Source organism: Rhinolophus hipposideros, assembly GCF_964194185.1.
Source record: "Rhinolophus hipposideros genome assembly, chromosome: 14".
NCBI lineage: Eukaryota > Metazoa > Chordata > Mammalia > Chiroptera > Rhinolophidae > Rhinolophus > Rhinolophus hipposideros.
In genome coordinates, this window is record NC_138060.1 from 38,599,536 (window position 1) to 38,625,508 (window position 25,973).

The 25,973-nt window shown below is 36.3% G+C and overlaps 1 protein-coding gene across 7 annotated transcripts in view; it reads right to left on the reverse strand.

Moving 5' to 3' along the window:
- TBC1D5 (TBC1 domain family member 5) overlaps window positions 1–25,973 on the reverse strand; it is a 503,965-nt gene that overhangs the window by 78,729 nt on the left and 399,263 nt on the right. For all 7 annotated transcript variants that reach the window (XM_081072580.1, XM_081072576.1, XM_081072581.1 and 4 more), the window contains one exon: window positions 3,013–3,098. In XM_081072580.1, coding sequence (XP_080928706.1) covers window positions 3,013–3,098 — 86 coding nt within the window. The remainder of the gene's footprint in view (window positions 1–3,012; window positions 3,099–25,973) is intronic.

Sequence of the window (25,973 nt, forward strand, 5' to 3'; positions counted from 1 at the left end):
GGAAACGACCTGGACCATTCTCCCAGCCATCATCCTCATTATAATCACCGTCCCATATATATATATATATATATATATATATATATATATATACATATATATATATATAATGATCAGTCTTCAGAAAGACTTTGTGTCTAATTTATTATATATATGGCAGCAATTTCTGGTTATTAAAATTGGAGCAAGATTTGAGTATTAAATTGTTCTGAGCTGAAAAGTTACATGAATAAGAAAATGTCAATTCCCATTTTAAAAAATAAATTTGCAAGTAAGTAAAATCAGAGCACAGTGAATATTACCCACAGACGTAATAGGAAAATCTACTACTAAAATACCTAGGCACTTGCTTTTAAAGACTTAATTACAGCAATCCATGGTAAAGTAGAGAAGAGAAATCAGGCTTCTTGATTTCTAGAGATATTCTTATCCATGAAATCACATGTCATCTTTGCATTCTCGTCCCTTATTTGGGTAGGCAACACAAATAGAAGTCCATTGCTATAGATGGAGCAGGTATTGCTTCCCTGTGTGCAGGGGCTGGCTAGCTGGTGTCTATGCTCTATTTTCTGATCAGTGCAGGGGTCCCCCTGGGAGTATACACATCCCCACTATCTGTCTTGCTGCTCAATGACAGCGTCAATGCATTAACGCTTTAATAGCCTCTAAACAGCTGAGGAAGTAGTTGCAAGGCTGATTGTGGCTGAAAGGCTTTCTGGTAAAAGCATCTTAGGACTTAAATAGCAAAATGGGGACTTTACCAAAGGTTTCACAGCTACAGTGGTTTTGAACATGGATAAAAGTAGTGACACGATAACAAACTTCTAAGGAATAAGGGCTACATATAGAATTGGAAAAATTCTTGGGCAAGATCATCAAGTTTGTCTCAATTTATACTCCCTCAACTGGTGACTAAGTGCATCCATGCGTCTTCACCAGTGCAACTTTGTTCATTCATTCACTCATTTATTCACTTTAAATCACTTAATTCAGGTACAACTGACATCTGTGAAACCACCACCACAATCTACATCATAAGCATATCTATTACATCCAAAAGTTTCCTCCAGCCGCCTTTATTTATTTTTTGTAAAATTTTATTTATTTTTTGTAAATTTTTATTTTTATAACACTCAATTAATTAATCCCAGGCATTAAGTGGTAAGACACAAAATGCCTGCCCTCAGGGGGCTTAGGTTTCAGTGGGGAAGATGGGGAAACAGGTGATAGATACGTACATAAATGAAGTATATAACTTTAGTTAGTAATGAATGCTATAAACAAAATAAGATTGGGCAGTGGAATAGACAGTGATTAAGGGAGGAGAAGACGATAGAGAGGTTATGAGTGGCCTCTGCCATAATTGCTTGGGCTGAGCCTTACATCATGCAGATGCAAGGAAAGATGAGGATGGGAGGAGTGCTGCAGGAAGAGGGAAGAGTTAAGGGAAAAGGACCCAGGCAGAGTGCAAGTAAGGGAGTGAAAAGGAGGGCGGAAGGAGAGAAAGGTTAAAGAGAGAGGGAAGGGGCGCAGGAGGAAGACGGTTTATCAAAGGTGACAGAAAGCCTTTGGAGGGGTCTGAGTGGGGCTGTGATGGAATCTGCTGTAGACTGAAAGTTCTTTGGACACTGTGTGAAAAGTAATCTGGTGGGTGGGGGGACAGAGAAGATAGGGAAGAAAAGAAGGGACTCCAGTTGGAAAGAGTTTGTATGAAGGAAGTACCTAAAAACAATATGTTATTGATTGTTCTGTTATATATACCAAAACTAAATACTTGACATACAGGAAGGAAATATAAATGACTAGACTGCATGATTCCTGAGGGTAGGGATTTTTGTATGGTTTCCTCACTGTGGATCTTGAATGCCTAGAATAATGAGTCTGGCACTCATTAAAATTTGACTAAATAAAATAAACAAAGTGACCATATGTAATAGCCCTTTATTTGTGAAACAAGAATCAGATGAAATGAACATTCAGAAAAGGGCTTCAGAGAAGCCTCAAGGGCTATAAATTTGGTCTCATAATTACAAAGTACATCAAGATATGAGACAGATTTCAATCAAGGATAGGTAATTTAAAAATAACATTACACTAAAACAGGGTTCAAAATATAAGTTTAAATGTAGGCACTTTCTTGTAAACTTCTCACACTTTAGACTATGAATTTCTATGTGTAGGGATTATATCTTCTTTTCAATTCTCCAAGTAAGAGCAGAACACATTGTGTATGCATACTCCATAAATGTATATTTAGGTTGTTGGAATCCTCCTGAAGAAAAGCTAGCACACAGGCAAAATGCTTGAAGAAGAAAATTTGGACAACTTGGCAGCATTTATCATTACTAACATTTTAGTCTCCCAGAGTAAAGTTTGAAATTACATTCTAATTTGCGATAGTTCTGGTTTGACAAGTTAACTCTTGAGACATCTGAGTACAGTATTATGAAAGAACAAAACTGTTCATCAACCCTTTATGCCAATGTAAATTTCTTTTAAAAGTAGGATTTTAATGTTTTTTTATTCCTACAGTGACCCTTAAAATTTCTATGTATGTAATCACAAATGCACACACAAGATGCATTTATAAGCTTATTGTGTAGTTCTAAAGACAGTTGGGAAACTCAATTTTAATTTTGTTACTGAAATAATTTAAAAATACATCATAGAACTGCCTCTTTTCAATCAACAGCAAGGATCTAGAAAGAGATTATACAAGTAGGCACAATTTATTCAGGTTTATTAGTGTTAGAAAAATGAAGTTGCCTAACTTTAAATTGTAACCAGTAGTCTTATATTTATTCATATTTTCATCTCATTACTGACATCAATATATATCATTTTCTTATGCCTTTAAAAATACTTGGATAATTTATTTAACAAAAATTCATTATATGAATTAACCATTGATATGTTACAATCTAGGAAAATAATTTTCAGCAAATGTGTGTATTTCCTGATGATCTCCGAGAATATCTTTAATACAACTTTCATCGGAGAAAAAGGACTTACCGGCTTTTATTCATGAGATCTGCTCCCCGTGCTTTGTAATAATCTAAATTTGGATGGAACTGATAAGTCACAGGTCTTGGATTTCTCTACAGAAAAAAAAAAGAAAGAAATTAAAATGTATAAAGCTGTTTAAATTATACATTAACATATGAAAGGACAAGGCTATTGTTTTATGTTTTTTCAGAAAAAAATACATATAACAATGAAGTTTAATAACTAGTGAGGTTGGGTTTTGCTTTTTTTGTTGTTTTGCCTTAAATAATCACAGTCCTAAAGACTGAAATTGTTTTAATATATTTTTCTTTGTCTCATAGTGCACATAGATTTGTTCCTGTCCTTAGATTTATTTTTGATGATTTCAATCACTATTAATATGACTTTCCAAAATACAATCAGATAAAATGACAACAAAACTGTATGAGTTGTAACACGAGCACAGTCTATGCTTACGGGCTGAGAGGTACAAAGTGTCAAGAAAGCTTCATTTTGGAGGAATTTCTGAGTAAGAATCTGTTACTTTGTGATACCCAGAATGCTAAATATGCCCACTAGATGGCACACCGAGTCTTTCTTCTTCTAAAATGAATAAACTACTTCAAATATTCAGCAATTCTTCTAAAGTTGGCAATTTCTGTCATCTCTTCTTATATACGAGTTTAATAAGTGCCCAGGTAGTGGAAACATTCGCAGGGTACCATCACAATACAAAAGCAAATTGACCAATGCACATTTTCATAAAAGCAGTAAGAATACACTGTCCTTTCTGGCATTTAATATCATTTATTAACACTGCAGAAATGTCCTTGAATCATAGGTTGGGTACGTCTATTTAAATATGTTGCTACTAATTTAATGTGTCTATTATTTAAATATATCAAATTCCTCATAGCCAAAGAAAAATGAGACAAATACATTTCCAGTTTATAAAAGTATAACATGTTAATAAAGCATAATTTAAATGAATACCATCATCTCTAAAATGTTATATATATTTCATTTAAAAGTTAAAAAATTATAAATAAATGTGTTCTAATGCTCAACTGAGTATATAATTCAAGTTAATATACTAGGACTTTGAACCAGAGCATGGCCTGTCCTTTGAGAGCTCTAGCTAGATACAGAAAAGCTGCATTTTATCTTAATAGAAAATTACCAATATGTTTTGATATCAACCTTTGGAGATGTAATCCAAAGACACTGATATATTTGCATGTAGGCGGGGGTATATAATTGCTAAGGTTAAATAGTTTGAAATTCATCAAGCTAACAAGCTGCATCTTAATGGCCATCATGGACCTTTTCTTTTTCTGCTGAAAAGAGAATATTTACACAGCTCAACCCTTTCAAATCTCTTCCAAGTCAGCCCCAATCATCTAACAAAAATGACAATCCCTTGATTTAGCTCCAGCTACTGCTCCACTGGTTTGGTATTCAACACAGTTCTACAATAATCAAATCTGAATTGCCTTGATGAAGATAACTGATGCTTCCATGACTACCATACTATTAAGTCTAACAGTGCAACTTTTCTCTCTCTAGGAATTACATAGGTTTCCTCGTGGTAGCTGATAGCAACCTGGACCCAAGTATAATGGGAAAATAAAATAGAGGTTAAAGCCATCGGCAGGTTGTCAGTGGCATTCAGGATTTATTTTGAAAATTAACTTTCACAGGACTATCACTCATGACTAATTTTGCTCTTTATTCTCAATACCTGGAAATGCATTTTGTTTTTGCTAATATAAAAGACTTCTCTGACTTCCAACAAAATAATAAAGGATTATGTTACTTTTTTTTTTTTTGCTCTAAAAGAATGAAAGAGGGGACTGCATGGGGCAATTTCTGGAAACATCTTTATAAAGAAATGACAAGCAATTCAAGACACGAAGTGCTGATCTATCTAAGCACTTAAAGCCATTATTAGGAATAATGATCTAACTTGAATAAATGAATGAGGCTCAAGTATTGCTTTCAGGGAGGCCTATTTAAATTCCTGGGAGACTTCCTAGTATCAAAGGGAAGAGGCAATTTAAAGTGCCGCTATACCAGACGGAAAAAAGGAATCAAAAGATGATGTTGAGAAACAGCATTTCAAATCTAAGAAAATAAAATCAGAGGTTATAGTAGAAAGTTATTCAATAGGGTTTTCTGCCTGAGATGATGAGGCTGTTACTAAAAACATAAGTATGAAGACATACAGGTTTGGGCCATCACTGTCCAACAGAAATACAATGTGGGTCATGAATGCAAGCTTCATATGCTTGCATTAAGATATTTCTAGCAACCACATTAAAAGAAAAAAGAAAGGTGTGTGTATTTAAACTTAATATTTTATTTAATTCAGTATGTCCAAAATATTGTCATTTTAACATGTAATCAATACATGTTAAATACACTGAAATAGTTCACATTCTCTGTTTTGTAGAAAGCCTTTGAAATCCAGTGTGTATTTTATACTTCTAGTGCATTTCAACTTGGACGAGTCACACTTGCAGTGCTCAGTCGTTAAATGCGGCTGTAATGGCCAGCACAAAACGAAAGATGGAAACCAATGTGTGGCTTAAACATCAGCATGTATAGACATGAACAATAACAAGGGCACAAATACTTTTATATACTAAGATTCAGTACTGACAGTTCTTCAACATACCTATAATTCTCCTCTAAATTTTAATTACTCTTTTTTTTATCTCTTCTGAATCAAGTTTTAAAAAGTCAAGAAAATCTGGAACAGTATATTTTCACACTACTATGCACCAAAATGATAACAGTTGTTTCCTTAGGGAGATGGGATTAAATGAGCAGAATCCTAACTTTATGCAACCTAACTTTTAAAACGTTCTATTTTAAAAGACGAACTTGCTTTTCTTATTTAAAAGGATATTTTCCAAATACAATTTTATAGAAATATAATAGTTTTGATTTTTAATTTTAAAGTTCTGAAATTTCCTCTAAAATATAGGACCCACTAGAATTCTACATATGTAAAACTCTGTATGTAAGAAAGACCAGACCACGTAACAGTTATAATTTCTCATTGTACAGGACACAATATGTCGACAATTTTAATATCATGCCTTTTTCTGGACTGGAACAATTAGTAATTATTTTAAACCCATTTTTTACACAGTCATTATTTCAGCTATTATAAGCTTTTCCAAACCAACGTACATTTTTTAAAAACTTTGTGTTTTGCTGAACTTTTCTTTGATAGAAAAATAGAAAAATGGTATTCATGTCTTAACTTATATTGGTCTGTGTACAGAGGAATATCAATTATGTTCCATGATCCGGAAGTCTATGTAATTATAGATGAAAATGCAGAAATCACAAATTTAGTCTACCCTGGGTTTACCATGCGTTTCCTAGACCAACAAGGATGGACTTGAAATAAATCTACAGGACTGCAGCTAGTTAACTTCCCAAGTAGCGCTCAATTTTTCTCCGTTAACAAGCTGTTACAGCTCTTCTAAAAGCTTTGTCTTCAGCATGTTATTTTATGGCAATGTAAGAAGAATGCTGAAAATCCCACCCATGACATAGACAAGCTGAATTTTGGGAATGTACCTTAGAGCCTTGTGGACGAAATGACTTACAGAAGCAGAATAGATAGTGGTAGAAATAATTATGCTACAGGGAACTATATGGAAAAACAAAACAAAACAAAACAAAACCCAACCCCTGCTGTACTTCTGAATTTCCAAACCATTTTTGTTAACTTAGCATGACCACAAAATCAATTTACAAATAGTGCTGAAATGACACCAATCAATGTGAGGGATAAAACTGATTGACATCTATCTAACCTGTTCTAGCTAACGTTCCTCACTTCTAGGTCTATATTACGATAGCAGTAGTAATAGTAAGCTGCTCCTTAATGTAATTTCAGGTAAAACACTCTGTCCCTCACTGAGTGTGACTTTTGATGGTGGCCAGCTCCCCGCTGCTCTACTGTGTAATGGAAGTCTGTACATCAGCATATAACCCTCTAACCTCCTACCACCCTTACCCCCTTCATGCTATTTCAGGATTTTCAGTTCCAATTCAGTTTGTCGTGGTAGTATACAAATATTTAAATGCTAACCACACTAACCACAAGATGTTACAAAAAGTAAAATTAACTACATGATAGTGTGTGACAATTTTTCCTGTTCTGAGCCTGGTGAGATCAAACTCATCCAACAAAGGTCACTACAAACAGTACTTTCTAGATTGACCCCCTTACTCCTATGCCTCACTTGTAGACGATTATCTCCTTTTGAATTATTATATGGAGACTCCAGAAGGAAAAAAAATTCCTTAAGTACTCAGAATGTTTTGAACAGCACAGCTTTTCTAAGGGCTGGCTATTTATAAATACAGGCACAACTGACAAGAGCGAAAGAAAAGCCATTCCAGTGATCCCTGTTCTAATTTATGAATGTATCAGTAGGAGCTAAAGAAGCTTTAAAGCTATACGTTAAAAACAAAGGGACTGGGCTAAATATAAAACCCTCACCATTCTGAGACCCAGGATGCCAGGCGGTGAGGCAGGGGATGAGTCAGGGGTGCTCCTGCTCGGGTCCCTGCTCTACTCACCACTAGCGGAGCCTCTGTGAGGAGTAATTACACTCCTCGCTCTAGTTTCCTCACAGGCAAAACTGTGCTAAGGATTAAATGAGACAATGAGTGTTCAGTGGATAGCACAGTACAGGGCTTTTGAAGAAAACTCAATGAAATGGAAGCTATGATGACCTTGTGATTCCACTGAGCACTGACAAACAGACTTTTAATCTGAGAGCAGAGTTTTAAGTTATTAAACTTAAAATCCATGACAACAAATAGAAAGACAAAGTGTCTTTCCTATGCCTCACAATCATACTTAAATTTAGGGTAGATTTTTCTAAACAATACATTTTAAAAAAGCAAACACACATATTTTGGAAAATACATCATGCGCATTGGATCTTGTACGTGGGAAGAAAGGCTGTCTTATTTCTCAGGATAGGAACAATTTTAAAATTTTTTTTTAAGATTGTAAAACCATCCTATGTCATATTAATGCACATTTGTTTGCCAGCTTATTATGTATAATAATTGAAGTGATTTCCTTCAATATATCCAAATTATTATCATTTCTATAGTTTATCGGTCATGATTTTTACATTAAACTGATATAGTTCCTGTAGTACTTGCTTAATAGAAAAGGTTGATTTATAATATATATGTTTGGCATGCAAAAAATAAAATATGTGACAAATGAAGAATTACTTAGTTTTCTGTCTCCTAATATTTCGCTACCAACCCTTAATTTTTAGCATGCCAGATTAGAAAAGGGGAAAAAATAAAGCTCAGGAGAAACAGCACTGTAAAAACATGTCTAACGCTTCTCTTTGATGAAAAATGAGACTCTTATTTTAGTGAATATGTTATTGCTTCAATGCTGGGGGAAAGCAACCATCATTAGAAAAACGAATTGCTCAGCTGTTTATAAGCAAAAAGCTCTGGGGGAATTTCTCAGGACCCCAAAGGCAAAGCATTACAGGGTTATGTAAACATATGTTGCAGGTGTTTTAGGGGAGACAGGTGGGCAAACCTCCGCCATGGAAGAGGAGTTAGTTTAATACGCTGTAACGGAAACGAGATAACCTAAATGCATCCAAGTACAGAGATGCCAGGGCACCAGTGTCCTGGAGCTGGAGAGCAAAACTCTCCCTAAAATAATTATCTTGTTAGTGCCAAGCAAACAGAATTCTCCCCTTCTTATAGTTTTATAGAAAACAAACACTGCCAATTACTTTTTTACAAAAAAACTAAAGGTATTTTAAACCTGGAACAAAGAACAGCCTGAAATAGTGATAATTATCCAAAAAAGATAAGGATGAATTATTGTTGCCTTTATTTAAACAAATATTCCTAAGGAGACAGTTTGTTGTAATATCCCCTCTTTGGTTCACTAGGCAACATTAGATTTATCATAATTCTCCTAAAGCCTAAGATATTTCTATATTAAAATGCTAATTTTGTCTTTTCTTTTGCCTGTAATTAAAGCTGGGAAAATCTATGATCTGATATTCACTGATTGGTAGAGGGTCCACAAGGTCTTACCATGTCTGTTTCTGGTCGCCACATACTGCCCTCGTCTTTAAAATCAGATACAGAAACACAGTGGATCAAAAGGGCAGACACTGTAATCCTAAATGCTCATAAAACTCTCATTTAAAAAAGTGTCTATATATATACATATATATATATATACATACATATATATATGTATATATAAAATATGTGGTATTATCTGGATATTGTAATCAAACCTAGGCTTGTATTGTATTTCCTTCTTCATTTATCCAAGAGTTGATTTTCTTTTTATATTACTTGTTGTTGAGACAATACTCATTTTACTACACAGTTAGGCATAAGAGTATATGGAGCCACACCTTCCTTGTCCAAACCACTTTTTCTTTATTTTTTAAACAACCAATACCATAAATTAAAATGTCAAAATATTTCATAAAAATAAGCTCACAAAACATCAGATTTGGAAAATTAAAACCTAGTTTGATTTTTTACAATATTAAAATATCCAAAATGTAGATACAAAGCATTCATCAGTCTAACACAGATCTTCACCAAAAAAAAGCAAAAAAAAGTCTTTATAACAAGGTTGTGAATTAGAATATTTTAGTACCAGTTTTAAAATGACCTCTGGTTTATAGACTATTAATTCCTATTTTGACAGGAAGTATATATTACAAATACTAAGTATTAAGAATCTTAGAGCAATGGACAGAAAAATTCAGATAATTCTAATTTTTGCGTCTACAGATTAAAACTTATAAAAAAGGAAAATTTAAAAGGTCTAAAAAAGTTTTTTTAAAAAAGGAAGCAAAAAATTGTTAATTGGGTAAAGACACAGACAAAACCTCTGAACCCATGCCAGCCTCATTTTACATACTGAATAAGCCCAGTTCCCTAACGTGACATCTCCATCCATACCCTGGCAAGCCGAGATCTCAGATGGCAGGGAAGCATTTTAAACCACCTGTGCGTTATGCTTTACCATAGCTTCACACAATAAATAGACACCAAAAGACAAATAACATTTTTTCTTCTTTCTAATGTATTTATATTTTTTGAATTTAGCATGCAGGAAGATGCTAGATTTACATATCCCCATATGTGTGTGTGTGTGTGTGTGTGTGTGTGTATACACACATATATATATATATATATACACACACACATATATATATGTATATACATATATATATATATATATATATATATATATATATATATATATATATATCAATATGGAAAGTTGACACAATTTCTTTGTTACTAACACTGGTCTTCAAAATACTCCTTTTAGATGGTTGGCTCTTTTCAGCAGTACTGAATTCTTTACCTTTTCTCTTCCTTGAATGTAAGCAGAACAGGGAGGGGTGGGAGTGGGCGAGAAGCCTTATTTCAATGGTGTAAAGAAATATGGAAACCCATTTGTCTTTTCCTAAGACTGGTCCTCAAACTTCAATGATGTAAAGGAAAAAAGGAAAGAGGTGATCTCAAAAAAATGGTCCTAAATGTTTCAATTTAGGAAACAGACTTAAGAAACTAAAATCTTTGATAGAAAATTATCATTTTAATTTTTTATCTTTAGAAATTTAAAAATAAATTTAAATAATCATCAAAATAGGAGAAATTTAAAAATTATTTTAGGACATTTGAATCGCCAAGAATAAATCTATGTGACCCCATGGGACCAAGAAGCCTGGTTTGAGAAATTCTGCTCCCATCTTTTTTTCCCTATCTGCTTCCCTTTCATTACCTGTGTTTGTAATTGACAAGGCAACAAAAGCTAAGCTCCTGAAAACTGAGGCCTAGTAAAAGGAAGCCATGCACAGCTACACTTCAAATGCAATTTGTTTTTCAAATGCAATTTTGAGAGTAATTTCAATGATAAAACATCTTGGAATTAAAAATTCATTTATCATATAAATCCACTCTTACTAAGGTCGCACACTTACACTGTGATTTTACTGATGCTTTCTAGTACAACAATGAAGTATCAGTACTGAACTTTGAAATATCTAAGTGAAGAGAGAAGTCTGAAAGCAAACATAAATAACACAGAAATCAGTTATATTTTCCTGAATGGAATATCTCTACTTAGGAAAGTGTGTCAAGTTAGACCACCGAGATTACTGAGAAGAGTCCCTATAGACTCTAGCCTTTCTTGATTTTTTAAATTCTAGATTTCACGTGTCATTATAAAAAAGAACACTGGTAATCAGGTGTTAATGTCTCTCAAGAGTAGTGTCACAAAATATCTTCTTTTTAATCAATAACTTTAGATACATCTCAGCCTGACAATCAAAGCCCCCTGAAATATCTGGGGATAATAATTAGCACATCAACTGCATACTGTTCATACAATATCTATACTAGGGGTTCTTAATTTTTTTTGTGCCATGGACTACTCTGCTTCCTGTGAAGACTTTGGCCTCCTTTTCAGAATGTTTTTATATGCATAAAATACCTAAGGTTATAAAGGAAACCAATTATAATGAGATACTGTGATGGAAACATTGAACAAATCTGTAACAGAAGTGTATGCTTTTATATTAATGTATTAAAAAGATATAGTGGCTGGTCTAATTATTACAATAATTTAGAAGTAGTGATAATTGTAAAAATGGTTATTTCAAAATATCTTCATCAACTCAATGTGATAGAAAATGTCTGTGATTGCTATGAGTGAAAATGTTTCACGTGCTGCTAATAACGTTGCAGTTTGTTGCCTTCATCATATTTGATACAAATACTAAATTTTAGTAAGGGCTCAGTGAAAATAAAGATGTAAATTTTTCCTGCCAAGTTCTTAGACTCTTAGATACCCTCTCCCCTCTGAATTCCATCCACAGACCTTCTGGGGGCTTGTGGCCTTTTCTCAGAAACCTGAAAGGTGGTTTGGGATACAGATTTCCTCTTAGGAATGTAGGGTCTTATGGGTACCTCTGTACTAGTTCATTAACCCTTTTGCTGTAGAAATGTGTGAAGGGGTGACAGTCAAAATATAAACAACTGCTATAACACAGACAGCTGCCAATCAGGGCTGATAGGCACCCTGGGAGGAAATGCCCGAGACCCCTTGCTGTGCCAGGCTTTAACCCTTCAGATGCCAAGTTTCTTTACATACTGACATAGCTGTAACACCAGCCAAATGCCAGGCCTGAACAGAAATGATATTTTGGGGTACAGTATGTTTAGACGTAAAGGTTTCACCCTGGATAGCATCCAGTACTTTCTCTGAATGAATGAGCAGTGTGGCTACTTGGACGATGAGGATGAGGAAGGCATGCTCAATTACAGTGAAAGAAGCTGTCTGCTTCTAGAGACTCCCACTCTTTCTGTGCAACTTCTCTGAATGGGTCTCATTGCTGTGGGGCAGCTGAGGGCAGCCGATTTGTACAGGGACGCTCCCCTGAGTGGGGCTCTCCACTCCCCACTTTTTATTTTTTTAGAAGTAACTACACTTTCTTAGTCTGCAGCCAGAAATGCTTCAAGAAATTAACTTTCTTCTAAAAGGTCATTTTTTTTTTTGAAGCATCAAATCAGTTAGTTGGGGTCCAAGATTCCTCTGGTTGGAACTTTGAAGCAGTGAGAAGAAACAGGGCTGCATACTTTGTAGTGATTCCAAAATAAGGGTGAGAAGGGGTTAATAATGATCACGTCTAGGTGAAGAGGAATCTTTGGAGGCCATTCCTTTTCCAGTAGTTATTCTGTGTGGAAGCACAGACCACTTATTTCCCGGTGGACCATTTAAAACACCCTCGAGAGAGATGACTTATTAAATGAAAGGGGGGGGGGGAAGTAATGTATACAGCAGCATGCAAAGTATAATTCTTTTTATGTAAATATTTTTAAAAAAGAAATAGTTTGCAGAAATTGACAAGATGACCTTAAAATTTATATGGGAATGGAAGTGACTCAGAATAGCTAAAATTATCTTGAAAAAGATAAACAGAGTTCGTGGATTCATAATTCTGATTTCAAAAGCTACAGTAATCATGACAGTGTGGTACATTGGGGACAAACATATAGCAGTAAGGACAAACATATAGGTCAATGGAATAAAACTGACAGTCCAGAAACCCTCACATTTACGGTTAATTAATTTTTGACGAAAGGGCAAGATAATTCAATGGGGGTAAGAATAGTCTATTCAACAAACACAACTGGATATCCACATGCAAAAGAACAAATTTGGGCCCCTACCTCACACTACACAAAAAATTAACTCAAAGTGGATCATAGACCAAAATGGAAGAGCTAAAACCATCAAACTCAGAAGAAAACAGAGGAGTAAATCTTTATAATCTTGGGTTAGCAATGATTTGCTAGATATGACATGAAAGTATGAGTGATAAAAGAGAGAAGACTGATTAGTTGCACTTCATCAAAATTTAAATCATTTTGTGCTTCAAAGGACACTGTCAAGAAAGTGAAAAGATGACCCACAGATGAGAGAAAATATTTGCAAATCATATATCAGATAAGAGTCTTGTACCCAGGATATATAAAGATCTCTTATCCCATTCAACAATAAAATAACAAATAACCCAATTAAAAATGGGCAAAGGATCCAAAGAGACATTTCTCCAAAGAACATGTACAAAGGGCCCATAAGCACATGAAAAGATGTTCAACATAATTGGCAATCAGGGAAATGTAAGTGAAAACCACAGTGAGATATCATTTCATATCTATTAGAATGGCTGTAATAAAAATGACAGATATAACAAATTTTGGCAAAAATGTAGAGAAATTTGAGCCCTCATAGATTGCTGGTGGAATGTAAAATGGTGCAACTACTTTGCAGAACAGTTTGGCAGTTCCTCAAAATGTTGTGTGTAGGGTTACCACATGACCCAGTAATCCCACTGCTAGGTATACACCCAGGAGAAATAAAAACATATGTCCACACAAAAATTTGCACAGGAAATGTTCACAGCAGCATTATTTATAATAACTACAAAGTAGAAACAACCCAAAAGTCCACAAACTGACGAATGGATACATAAAATGTGGTACATCCATAGTGGAATATTATTTGGCAATAAAAAAATCAACGAAGTATTGATATGTGGATGGACCTCAAAAACATTATGCTAAATTAAAGAAGTCAGTCACCAAAAAAACGCATATTGTATGATCCCATTTACACAAAATATATCCAGGAAAGGGAAATCTATATATAAGGAAATTAGATTAGTGGTTGGGGTGGGGGGAGTTTTAGGTGAGGGGGAGAAAAGTGGAATATGACTGCTAATGAGCATAAGGGTTCTTTCTGGGATGGTAACCATGTTCTAACATTAGATTATGTTGATGGTTGTACATCTCTGTGGAAAGAACCGCTGAATTGTATGCTTTAATGAGTGAATTTTTATTTGCAAATTATATCTTAAGCTTTTAAAAACAAGAAATATCGCATGTGCTGGTAAATGCACACTTTTTTTGTTTTGTTTTGTTTTGTTTTCTCCTGGGAGGAGAAAAGGACTGATGCAGGTGAAAGGAGACTGGATAGAGACTTTCATTTTTTTTACTTTGTACTTTTTATACCGTTGTAATTTCCTTATCATATATCTTATTATTCCACTTCCATCAGCCCATCAGTGAAAGTTATCTCCATACGGGGCTTATGGGCAGGGACCATTTCTGATTTCCTCTCTATATTTCTATGCAGTAAATTTAAAATAAAACTTAACTCTTAAACGCTACCTGAAATACAAGAATAAAAAGTGTTTTATAACCTTCTCAGCTTGGTTTTTATGCTCATTATATAGGTTATGTAGGTATGCAGAATACTTCACAATTCTGGATGAACTTGTAACTCTTTTACCAAAACTCTGTTTTATTGTTATGCTTACTTTGTTTAATCAACCTTTTTGACCTCTTATAGAACTGGTTCTTTCCACATAGGCCTTTGACAATCTGGGAGTTCAGATGCCATAAGGCTAAACTTTGAAAGTCACCAAGAAGTTTTAATTCGCACAAATCGCAGGATTTTGTGACAAACTAACACATATACAAACACCACACATGAAGGGACTCTTACAGATATGGTAGGTAGTACCTCTCTGTGATCTTCTAAATATAACCTTGGTTTCAATCCTTCTTGTCCATTTCTTTCTATATTAATCTCTCCACTATTACCTCTCTGCATAAAAACTCCTAAACCTCCATTTCTGGCACCGTGTTTCCCCGAAAATAAGACCTAGCCGCATAATCAGCTCTAATGTCTTTTGGAGCAAAAATTAATATAAGACCTGGTATTATTTATATTATATTATATTACATTATAGTATACCTGGTCTTATATTATAGTAAAGTAAGACCAGGTCTTATATTAATTTTTGCTCCAAAAGATGCATTAGAGCTGATGGTCCAGCTAGGTTTTATTTTTGGGGATACACAGTATCAACATTTCAGGCTGCATCTTAGATAGAATCCTAGACCCAGGACAGGACATGAAAAATGTAGGGCTGAGAAAGTTCTTTCATTCTGCCTCCTCAGTGATTCCTGTGACCAGATCACACTGCTGTGTGACCATGGGCCTCACTGCAGTTCAGACTGGTCTTAACTTTTGCCTTGACCATTGCCCATCTCTAATCTCATTCCCCTCTAATCCATACATATAATGCCATCATAACCACATTCCAAAAATTTAAGCGTAATATTTTTACTTCCCCATTTCAATTCTGAATTAGGTCTCCATTGCCAATCAAGTAAATTTGCAATTTCTTAGTACGATATTCAAAGAACTCCATGATCTGGGCCCTACAATACTTCACATATCACTCCCTATGTACCTTACATTTCACTTGTAACTCTCTATGGACATATCTCCGTTCTTTAGGTAAGCTGTTCCCTCAGAGAATAATCATTACTCTATGCTTACTGCAACGCTTCTCATTCTTAGCTCAAATACTACCTCCTACATGAAGCTTTTTGGGAACTTCTAGTTACTCTACTACCTCCTCCATTCTGACAGCATGCTAATTTCAAGTTAATTCTGCATGTATTTCATCTTGCCTTGCATTATGATAAGCTGTGTGCATGTCTGTCTTCCACATAGAGTGGAATTTCACTGGGGGCTGACCCCTGTCCAGATCACTGCTTGTATCTTCTCTGTCTTTAGCAGAATGCCTAGCACATGGTATGTGCTTAAGGACTGTCTATGAACTAGGTAAACAGAACTGCCAGACTCTGGGCTTTTTAAAAAAATAGCTGCAGAGAGGTAGGGTGAAAAGAATCAGCTGACCGGCAGGTATGTAGCTGTAATGGAAGGCTCGGAGAAGACACTTCGTAAACGCCCACACAAGTCCTTTCCTCAGTAAGAGATGGGCCTGGGCTACAGGCGCTGCCATCACGCCCATTTCATAAGAAGCACCAAAAAGGCCAACTGGCAATAAGTGTGACCTCATACTGCTCTCAAAGTTTTTCTGAATGAACAGAATTATGTACTACCACGATCACAATTCAGGTAACAAAAATGGGAAGACAGTGAGGAGCCACAAAAGCAGCCTGTTCTAACGGGGGAAATCGGTAAGCAGAGTGCACAAGAGCTGGCCATCACCATTGGACGACCTCTGTTCGATGGGTTGTCTCATAAAAGAGCTGCTGGCTGAGTGGATGTGGATGGCACCTTTCTTTAGAAAGTAAAACACAGGAGATATAATTAACGTTTTTTAATTGAGTTGAACTTCTAGCAGGCAGTAGACTGATCTTATTTTGCTTTATTTTGTGGTGTGATATTGGTTTTGTCTGTCTGGGTGTTCATAGGAGTTTTACTAGGAAACTATGAGAAGCTAGATCCCCTTTTAAAACCAAGAAGTGCTATTTAACCTGGATGGAAAGGAAGGTTGTGAAGTTGACAGTCGGAAAGGGGCAGAAAGAGCCATCCAAGTAGAGAGAAGAGAACACAGAGCTGAGGTGAAGATAATATGTAAAGAATCACCCTTCTGTCTCCACTCATCTATGAATCCTCCGTCTGAGTATTACCTATGTGTCAGGCCCTGTACTGGGTACTAGTGGTACAACGATGGCACAACAGTCATGACCCTACTCTCAGGGAGCTCACACTAGAGGATGCCATGAGCAAAGAATACATATCAGTGTAAGACTGAGTTTGTGCCAAAAGCGTAGGAAAGGAGGTATGTGGTGCCTGAAAGTGCATAATAGAGGGATCTTATTTCATTAGCGACATCAGGGAGGACTTCCCAGAGGAAGTGACAATAGAGTGGCCATTTGAAGGAAGAGTTTAAGGAAGGATTAAGTATATTTATGTTGTGGGGGAAGGTTATGTAGAGAAGCAGTGCAGCACAGTGAGGAAAGAATGAACACGCAATTTTGTCCTTCTTAGAGCTCTCATCAGCTATTCAAATGTGATTTCTTTTTCTAGACTGTATTATTTAAAGATTAATGATATCTAGAACCTTCAAACTTTATCTCTATATACACTTACATAAAAAGCAATAGACAGCTTTTTAAAAAAATCAACAAATAATAAATTATTTAGGAAGTTTTCTGTGTAAATGGAAACTCGGAAAATTAAGAGATTTAGGAATCATCGTGTATATTTGTGTATCAATTAAACACTAAATTTAAAGAAAAAAACCCACAGCTTGGATATGCCACAATGGAGTCCAGCCCCTTAGTCTTGCTTCTCTCTCTTACAGAAAATACAGCATCCACTATCATTTATTGGGTGCCAGACCTTACCAAGCCCTTCACAAACACTATTTCATACTCACAGAATTTTCACAACAAACTCATCACCATTTTATAGGTAAAGAAACATGTTCAGAATGGTTAGAAGTTTGGCCAAAGTCATGGAGACAGTAGGGGTACAGCCAGAAACTGAATCATTTTTATCTTCAAACTTCTGGCTACATGTACCAGTCAGTGGCTGCTCTCATTTATATAAGAGCTCATGAAAGTATGAAGAACATTGTTAATTAATTCTTAGTTTCCTTTTTGGGCTAATAATCTCAGTTCCAGGTATGCAGCCTTGATAATTTTTTTTTAGTTTTACCTGTGTTTCTTTTAAATAATCAGTTTATATGTCTTCAAACAATATTTTACAGTTTTCCACATCTCAATATTAAGAATGACAAGTTGGATATAGTATTTTAGTGAGGATCTGATTGGGAAATGCTACATTACGTGTATGTATTTGAATAGTTTTCCCTGTTATAAACAGCACTATGTTGCTAATTTATTTTCAGCCCTAGATTCCACACTATCTCCACTTCTTCCTTTTTTTTATTTCTCAATCATCTACAGTCTTTTCAGTTGTCTTTGTTTAGGTTTGTCATGTCAGTTTCAGTCTGAAAGGACACTTTTATTTCCCCTTCATTGTACACCCTAAATACATCAGCAACTTTCAACAGGGTTATTTATTTTCAGTTTCAGTTGATCTCTCTACAACATTTGTCACTGGCCATTTCCATGTTCTTGGGATTATCTACCCTTAGGCAATTAGAAACTCAATCTTCTCATGGTTTTCCCTCATTCTGAGTCTTCTCCGTATGTTCCTTCCTCTTATCCCTATTGTTATGTTCCATGATTCCATTTCCAGCTCTCTTCGCATCTTCCTGACACACCATTCCTTTCATTCTCGGAGATCACTTACATTCCCTCAACTACAATTAATATCAATATTCCAAGATCTCTATATCTGTATCTCTGGTTCAGATCTCTCCTTTGAGCTTTACATACACATCCCCAGTTGCCTTCTGGACGTCTCTACCTTTACATCCCACAACCTACTCAAAATCAACTTATTATCCAACCTCCTTATATGCAGCCACTCTTGCAAACTTGCTCATCTATCCATTTTCCCACCAACGCAATTGATAGGTAGATACCTGGGAAACACAACTAATTGTTCACTATCCATAGTTAATTACTCACCAAACCTTGTTGATATTATCCTAAATGTTCCTTGAAGTTATCTTCTATTTTTTCTGTTTTCAAAAATCTCATAATTAAATGTTATTTTTTAAAAAAAGGGAGGAAGGGAGGAGGGATGGAAGGAAACAAGGGAAAAGAGAAGGAAACAGTACCTGATGAGGGTGAATGCTCATGCGTACTACCAATAGTCCATTATTTGCTTTCCTACACCAAAAGGGATTGTTGGTAGAAAATGGCAATAATTTTAATAAAAATATACATATATGGACACCTTAAATCCTCCAATGAAATCCTTTAGGGCACCAAACTGTATTACCACTGTGATAATAGAGTCTTTCCTCACTTGTTTAATCAGAAGTCAATTTCTTTTGAATGAGTAAGTTCTAAATATATTCTGAAATTTTAGTTTTTGTTCAGTGCTATTTCAAACACTGTTTTTTATGTAGTTGGTTAATCTCTAGAACTCAAGTGAAAGGAAGTTCAAATAAGAGAGCTTAACTAAGATGTTATCAATTAAGGAAATTAAGTAGTTGATCTCAAATTAATAGCTGACATTCTCGTCAGCAGGTCCTTTCGTAAGTGGAATATATAATAGATATTCAATTAGAATCTTTATAGAGAAAACCTGGTGGGATTTCTCCAGACACTGGCTGGAAGGATGAGGGTAAAGAGTTTATCTTTTCCTGGGTTTATGAAAACAATTCCAACTATTCCTGTCATTTTTCTGCCTTCTTCAGATTTTTCTAGTTGGTGCTGTTCCCCTAAGACAGCTCAAACTATGTAAGCATCATATAAAGTTTAAGTGGAATAATTTGAAATACTCTCTGTTTTTATGCTGTTGTTACAGAAAGAGAGAAGTGATGAATAAGGTACTTGTACTGCAACAGGAACTTCAAGAAAAGGCCAGAAAAAAATCAATTCACTAACAACCCCAACTTATAACATGATGATGGTCAGACTTAGTGCTGACATTTTGTGAAACATCTTGTATCTCTCAACTTCATCAATTCGTGTCTCTTCAGTTCTTTTTCAGTAAACACTATAGAGGATAAACTTGAAGGGGCTGTCAAAAAAAACAAAAACAAAACCCACAAAAAAACAACTAAGAATAGCACTGTGTGGAGAAAAACCTGAAGCCGAACTCAGATTTACTGAGGCAATCGTGCAGAAAAAAGATGTCCAAGTGTCAGTATTCCTAACACAGTGGATGAGGGGACAATTATTTCCCATTTTCCTTTTCAGAAATCAAGTTTGTTAATGACTGAGTGATTCTGAGGTGCAGTCAGAATTTTACAATTTGACTCTGAAGGGAGAGTCAAACTGTAAAATGGAACACCAAGTGCCTCTGAGCAGACGTATGCAAAGCCTTCCTCAAGAGACCAGGTGGTACCGAGGTTAGCAAGATCTGACTATATCCCTTAAATGTTTAATATATATCAAAAGCAAAAAGATGTCAGTCAAAAGGGGCCTGCCAAGGAAACAGTGAAAAGTAAGATCAGAGAGGCACGTGTGGGCAGAGACAGTGGGAGAGAGCCCGGTCAGTGGTGAACGGACTGTGCACTCTCTAGGAGCACAGGGAGACCATTCTCACCGTGTAGGCGGTATGCTAGGCTCGCATACCCTCGTTTCACTAAATATGCCTTCCCCTCTGCATTCATCTGACACCAGGCCCCCATGGAGCTCTGTGATCCTGACTGCATTTTCCACATAATTCTATAGTTTGCTAGTCATATGTACCTCAGCAACTTGTGTTTTTTTTTTCCCTTCCCTACAAGTGATCTGATAATGACGTGGCCTGCCGCCAGGAAGCAAATAGGATGGTCATGGGGGCATGAGGATATCAGTCTTATAGCTGTTCTGGAGCTCACTGCAGATTGAGAAAGGAACATACTGACCTTACACAGCAGCCTTTCGAGCTCAGTTCTGAGATTCTCTCTGAGAGATGGCTTGGTTGTTCTGAGAGTGCTGACAAAATAAGATTTCTCAGGTTGTGAGATTTAAGGTCACAAGTTTTCACTGTGAATTTAGCTGGTGCCTTAGAGAGAGCCCTTCCAGTGAGCCCAAGAGGCAAAGAAACCAGAAACATTTCTTAAAGAGAGCCACTGGATGCAGAGCAAACCTGCTTACTCTTCTTCCTGGGCATATGTAGAGATAGGACCACTATAATTTCCAAAGTCTCGTGTGGTTAGGTGTAACCACAGGACTGAGTTTCAGCTAGTAGAATGTGACGGAAAATGATGCATGCCTCCCGCAGGCCGTGCTGTAAAAACTCTCCCAGGAATGCTCTTCCCTGCTGAAAAGACTCACTCGTGAGCTCAATATTCCGACCACGAATTAATGAGAAATCAGAAGTAAACAACTGTCCTTAGAAGGGTAATTGAGTTGAAATGCATGGTTTTGTGCTTACTGCCCAAGACCAAAGAGCTCATCTTCATTTTCCCTTGGCCACTCAGGCAATGGGGGAATATGAGTGCGGGAAGAGTGAAGAAGTTCTGCAGTAGGAGTCTGCAAGGGGAGCAAGGCCAAGGAGAAGGAGGATGACAGATGGCTCCAAACTGGGAGCAGAAGCCTGGTCTTGGCTATGCAACTGAATTCTGGATGACTTTGCGTATTTCACCTCACCCTCATCAGGCCTCAGGAGGAAATGAGGGTATTATTACATGATCTCCGGAGTCTCAACCACCTCAAGAGAAATTACAAAATGCATAATATTCCTGTAACAGAATGTTTCAAAGGACTTCCTATTTAATCGTCAGTGCCATCTAGAAAAAGTGCATGATGAGTCCAAGTTATAAGAACACAGCAAGAGGACTGGTGTAGAATGGATACAATTTTTGGTAAAACTCAATGGACCAGAATATTCAATGGTTCAGGTATTAAAGCATCAGCTTAAGTAGAGTTCAGGAGAACTCCTTTATGTGTAAGGATAAGGGTAAGCCTGTGTCTTCCCTATCTGCTCCTGCTAATGGTTGTGTCTGGGGGGACTCCAGAAATTTGTGTGTGCCGGGAGCCAGCCTCAACAGTCTCATCCTAGCTAAGCATTCAAATCAACTCAATTAGTTTTCAGGAGCCACTGGTTTAGAGCATGGATCCTTCAACTTTGATTATTCCTTTGCTAGTTAAAATCAGGGAACTTGCACCCTTGTTATATGAATATTTACATATTTACAAATCATATGCATATACCATTTGTACTGATCTATTATGTACATTAGAAAATATATGCACAATAAAACTCTTAAATGAGATAGAGATGAAATAAGCTATACTTACATTAATTTGAATAATTTACTTATAATGGTACTTTTTGCTCTACCTAAAAATCTGTGTAACAGTAGTAATGTGATTGAAAATGCTTCTTTACTGTGTGAAACTCTTGGTTAAATGCTTTGTGATGGTAGGTTTTTGTAAATAACACTTCAGGAAAAGCTACCTCACAGAGACGTAGGTCTGAATGGAGGAAGGCCAACACTGGCGGCCCGTGCTAAAGTATGGTATTCATTTTGCAATCCATCCATTATGCCAAGGTTTTTGTTAAAATTTGGCTAATAAAATTTCTGTCTTCCTTAATGTTAATCAGCTTGTATTAGTCGGGGTTCTCCAGAGAAAAGGATATGAAGATTTTACATATAAATATGTATTTTATGAGATAGTATATATATTTATAAAATATTATACATATTTTATTACGAAAATTGGCTCATTTGTTTATGGAGGTTGAGATACACTAATATATGCCACGTGAAAGCTGGAAAACCAGGAAAGCCAGGGGTATCATTCAGTCCAGTTCCAAGGCCTGAGAATTGGGGGGGTAGGGGTGGGTAAAAGAGAAGGCAGGTTGAGGCATGAGGCAGGACTGGAACAACATACTGGTGCATGTCCTGCAATCGGGAGGCTCAAGAACTGGGAGCTCAGCTCTCCGAGGGCAGGAGGAGATGAACGTCCCAGCTCGAGAAGACAGTTCACCCTTCCTCAGCCTTTTTGTTCTATTCAGGCCCTCGAGGGACTGGAGGATGCCCACCCACATTGGGGAGGGAAGATCTTTCCCCAGTCTACCGATTCCAACGCTAACGCTTACAGAAACGACCTCACAGCACACTCAGAAATAATGTTTCACCAGCGATCTGGGCATCCCTTAGTCCAGTCAAGTTGACACATAAAATTAACCATCATACAATTCTTAAAATTTAGTTGGAAGACGTTACATTTCTGTATTTTTAAAAAATGGATTCAAACCTGATTTTATCTCTTCATTTGGAAGATGAGTAACCAAGTTAGAAAATTCTGTTTTCATAATTTTTTTTTTTAGTGTACTGTGAAGGTTTTAAATAAGTGATATACTGAAACTGTCTTTGGCAAGAACATCACAAATGGATGAAACATTTCCAAATATTCAATTTAAAAATGTTCTTTCCATAGCATGATTTTCTTTCAAAAAGCTCTTATTTCTCTCTCAGTATGAAAATGTTACCATTACCTTGAAGAGACAAATTAAGTGCTTAGTTTTTACAAAAATGTTTGTATGGTGCCATATTATTGACAGCTACTTGTCATCACAAGAGAGGTAAACAAATTTGAAGTATATTATTTTTCAAAAAGAACTGATATTTGGCAACTCTTTTAAGTACATTAGAAGGTATGTAGTGAACCCACTACATAAAGGTGTTCACCATAGTCCCCGCCAGCTCTTTGGGATGGCATTAAGATAATATAGCCCATAAATCCACTTAACTGGGCATATGGAAATGGCAATAAGACACATGGTGGTAGAAGCAATGGGAGGAGGGAGACGGCTACTGCCAATGCACAGGGACGTCTCCTCTTCCCTCAGGAGATCTCACAGGTGATGCGGGACTGGCTGACACATGGGCCAAGTGAAGGCACCTGTGATAATGTGTACATTAAAAGGTAATGCTCAGTCTTTCTTTGTTGTTGGGAGAAAAAAAGTATAAACAGAAGTTTCATTATTTTCTTCCTGTCCTCCAGGGGATTAACTTTGTGTAGTCACTGTAGATGCACACATTCCATTTTGGAAACCACTGGGTGAGAGCCAGGCTTCTCTTGTGAGGTGTTTTTGCCTTTCAGTCTGTGTAGTACCTTTTTCTCTCAATCTAGTGTGTTTCTTAAAGTGTTGTCCATGGCCCACCAGTTTCAGAATAGTTGCAAATACGGACTTCTGGATCCTATCGCAGGACTACTTACATAAGCATGTCTGGAAGTCTGTGTCTGTAACAAGCTCCCTCAGGGGCGTCTCTGGCACACCACTGTTTAGATCTACTGCATTAAACTGCAAGCTTTGTGAAGAGGGAACTGTGTCTCCCTAATTCATTACATCCCTAGTACCTGGCACTGGAGGCAATAAACACTTGTTGAACTAAAATGCAACAAACAGCATAATTTCTCCTCTGGCAGAGAACTTGAGGGTTTGGTTGGGGTAATTAGTCACTATTCATTCATTATTGCAGGTACTTGGGTAATATAAAGCATAGCCTTTATGGAATTGATACATTGTCAGGGTAAGACAGAAAATAAAACACAATGTAACAAGTAAGTAAATTATCTGCTATGATGGAAGGTGATAATTGCTATGGAGAAAAAGAACAAAGGAGAGCAGGGTAAGGAGATCAAGAGTATGGAGGCACCGGGAAGTGGGGCCCAGGCAGCCTGCAGCTGATTGGGGTTTATCTCAAGGGAAAGACTGGATCTAAGTGAAGACTTAGGAGGTGAGGGAATCGGCTAGGTGGATGTTCTTTTCACTTGCCAGGAATCCTGTTCATTCTCTTTCACAGGTTTCAACTAAGACTTCCGAGAAATCTTAGATGCTATTGATATAAGGCAGGAACTCAGTACATTTTGATTGAATGAATAAAAATAGCATTTTGGAGAAAGAAACAATGTGGAGAAATGGAACTATATTGTTCCTTTTGAAATCAGGAAAATCAATGAAGTAAAGAAAGAACTACTGAAGACAAACCAAATGAAGACGTTTGCAAAATGTTCACTCATAGCATATGAGGCCCTTGCATAGCAAATGCTAGAGCAAAAGCCCCTTCACAGAGTCAGAGCCAGAGCGGCCTCTGCCTGGAGGAGTTCCAGGCCGCCTTGCATATGTGGCATCACCTCTAGGTTCATCTGAGTGGTCCAGCCACTGTCCCGACGTGGAAAGCTAACTTACACTTGCCAGTATGGTAAGCATTAAAAGTGCCTGAATTGGATGAAGTGTACTGAAAAACTCTCTACGATAAAATATTTTGTGGTTTTGTTCTGTTTTTGCGTTGTTTTTTTTTTTTTTTTTAGAACAGATAAGTTCCTGTCTAAAGTATTTAAATAAAACAAAATTAATTAAGGTTATGCAGTGTAGACTTGAATTTATGCCTATAAAACTCAATGTTTAATATTTTTAATTAGCAATATTATGTTTACTGAGCTAATATATACTTAAGGGGCAATTAAAATATTTATTACTTATGCTAAAAAGAATTACTTTTTTCTTTTGTGAGTTGTCATAATTTGTGATTTATAACTTTCAATTTCTTTAAATTTTAACACTAAGACCACCACAGAAACAACTCAAAGTAATGTCTTTTATTTTTGAACAAGCTACTTTATTTATAATCAGGAAAATAAGTGATTAGCTAGTTTCTCACAGCACTTAGAGCTAGAAATGACTTTCAGAGATTATAGGCTAGTTAAGTCCTTACTAACCACCTATTCCTTAAAACAACAACAACAACAACAACAACAACAACAACAACAACAATTAATGAACGTGAATCTAAGGCAGCAAAAGACTGAATGATTTCTTTGGGGGTAAAACAGCGGTGGAGCAGACCTGTCACTTCATTTCCAGACCTCAGGGACATATCACAAACATTTTGCTGTAATGTGCTGTAATACCTTAAGACTTTTCCATGTGGGGCCTCACAGTACCTTCTAAACACACACACACAGGATTAATAGCTTTACAAGCTTAAGTAATCTATTTACAATAAATATTTCCC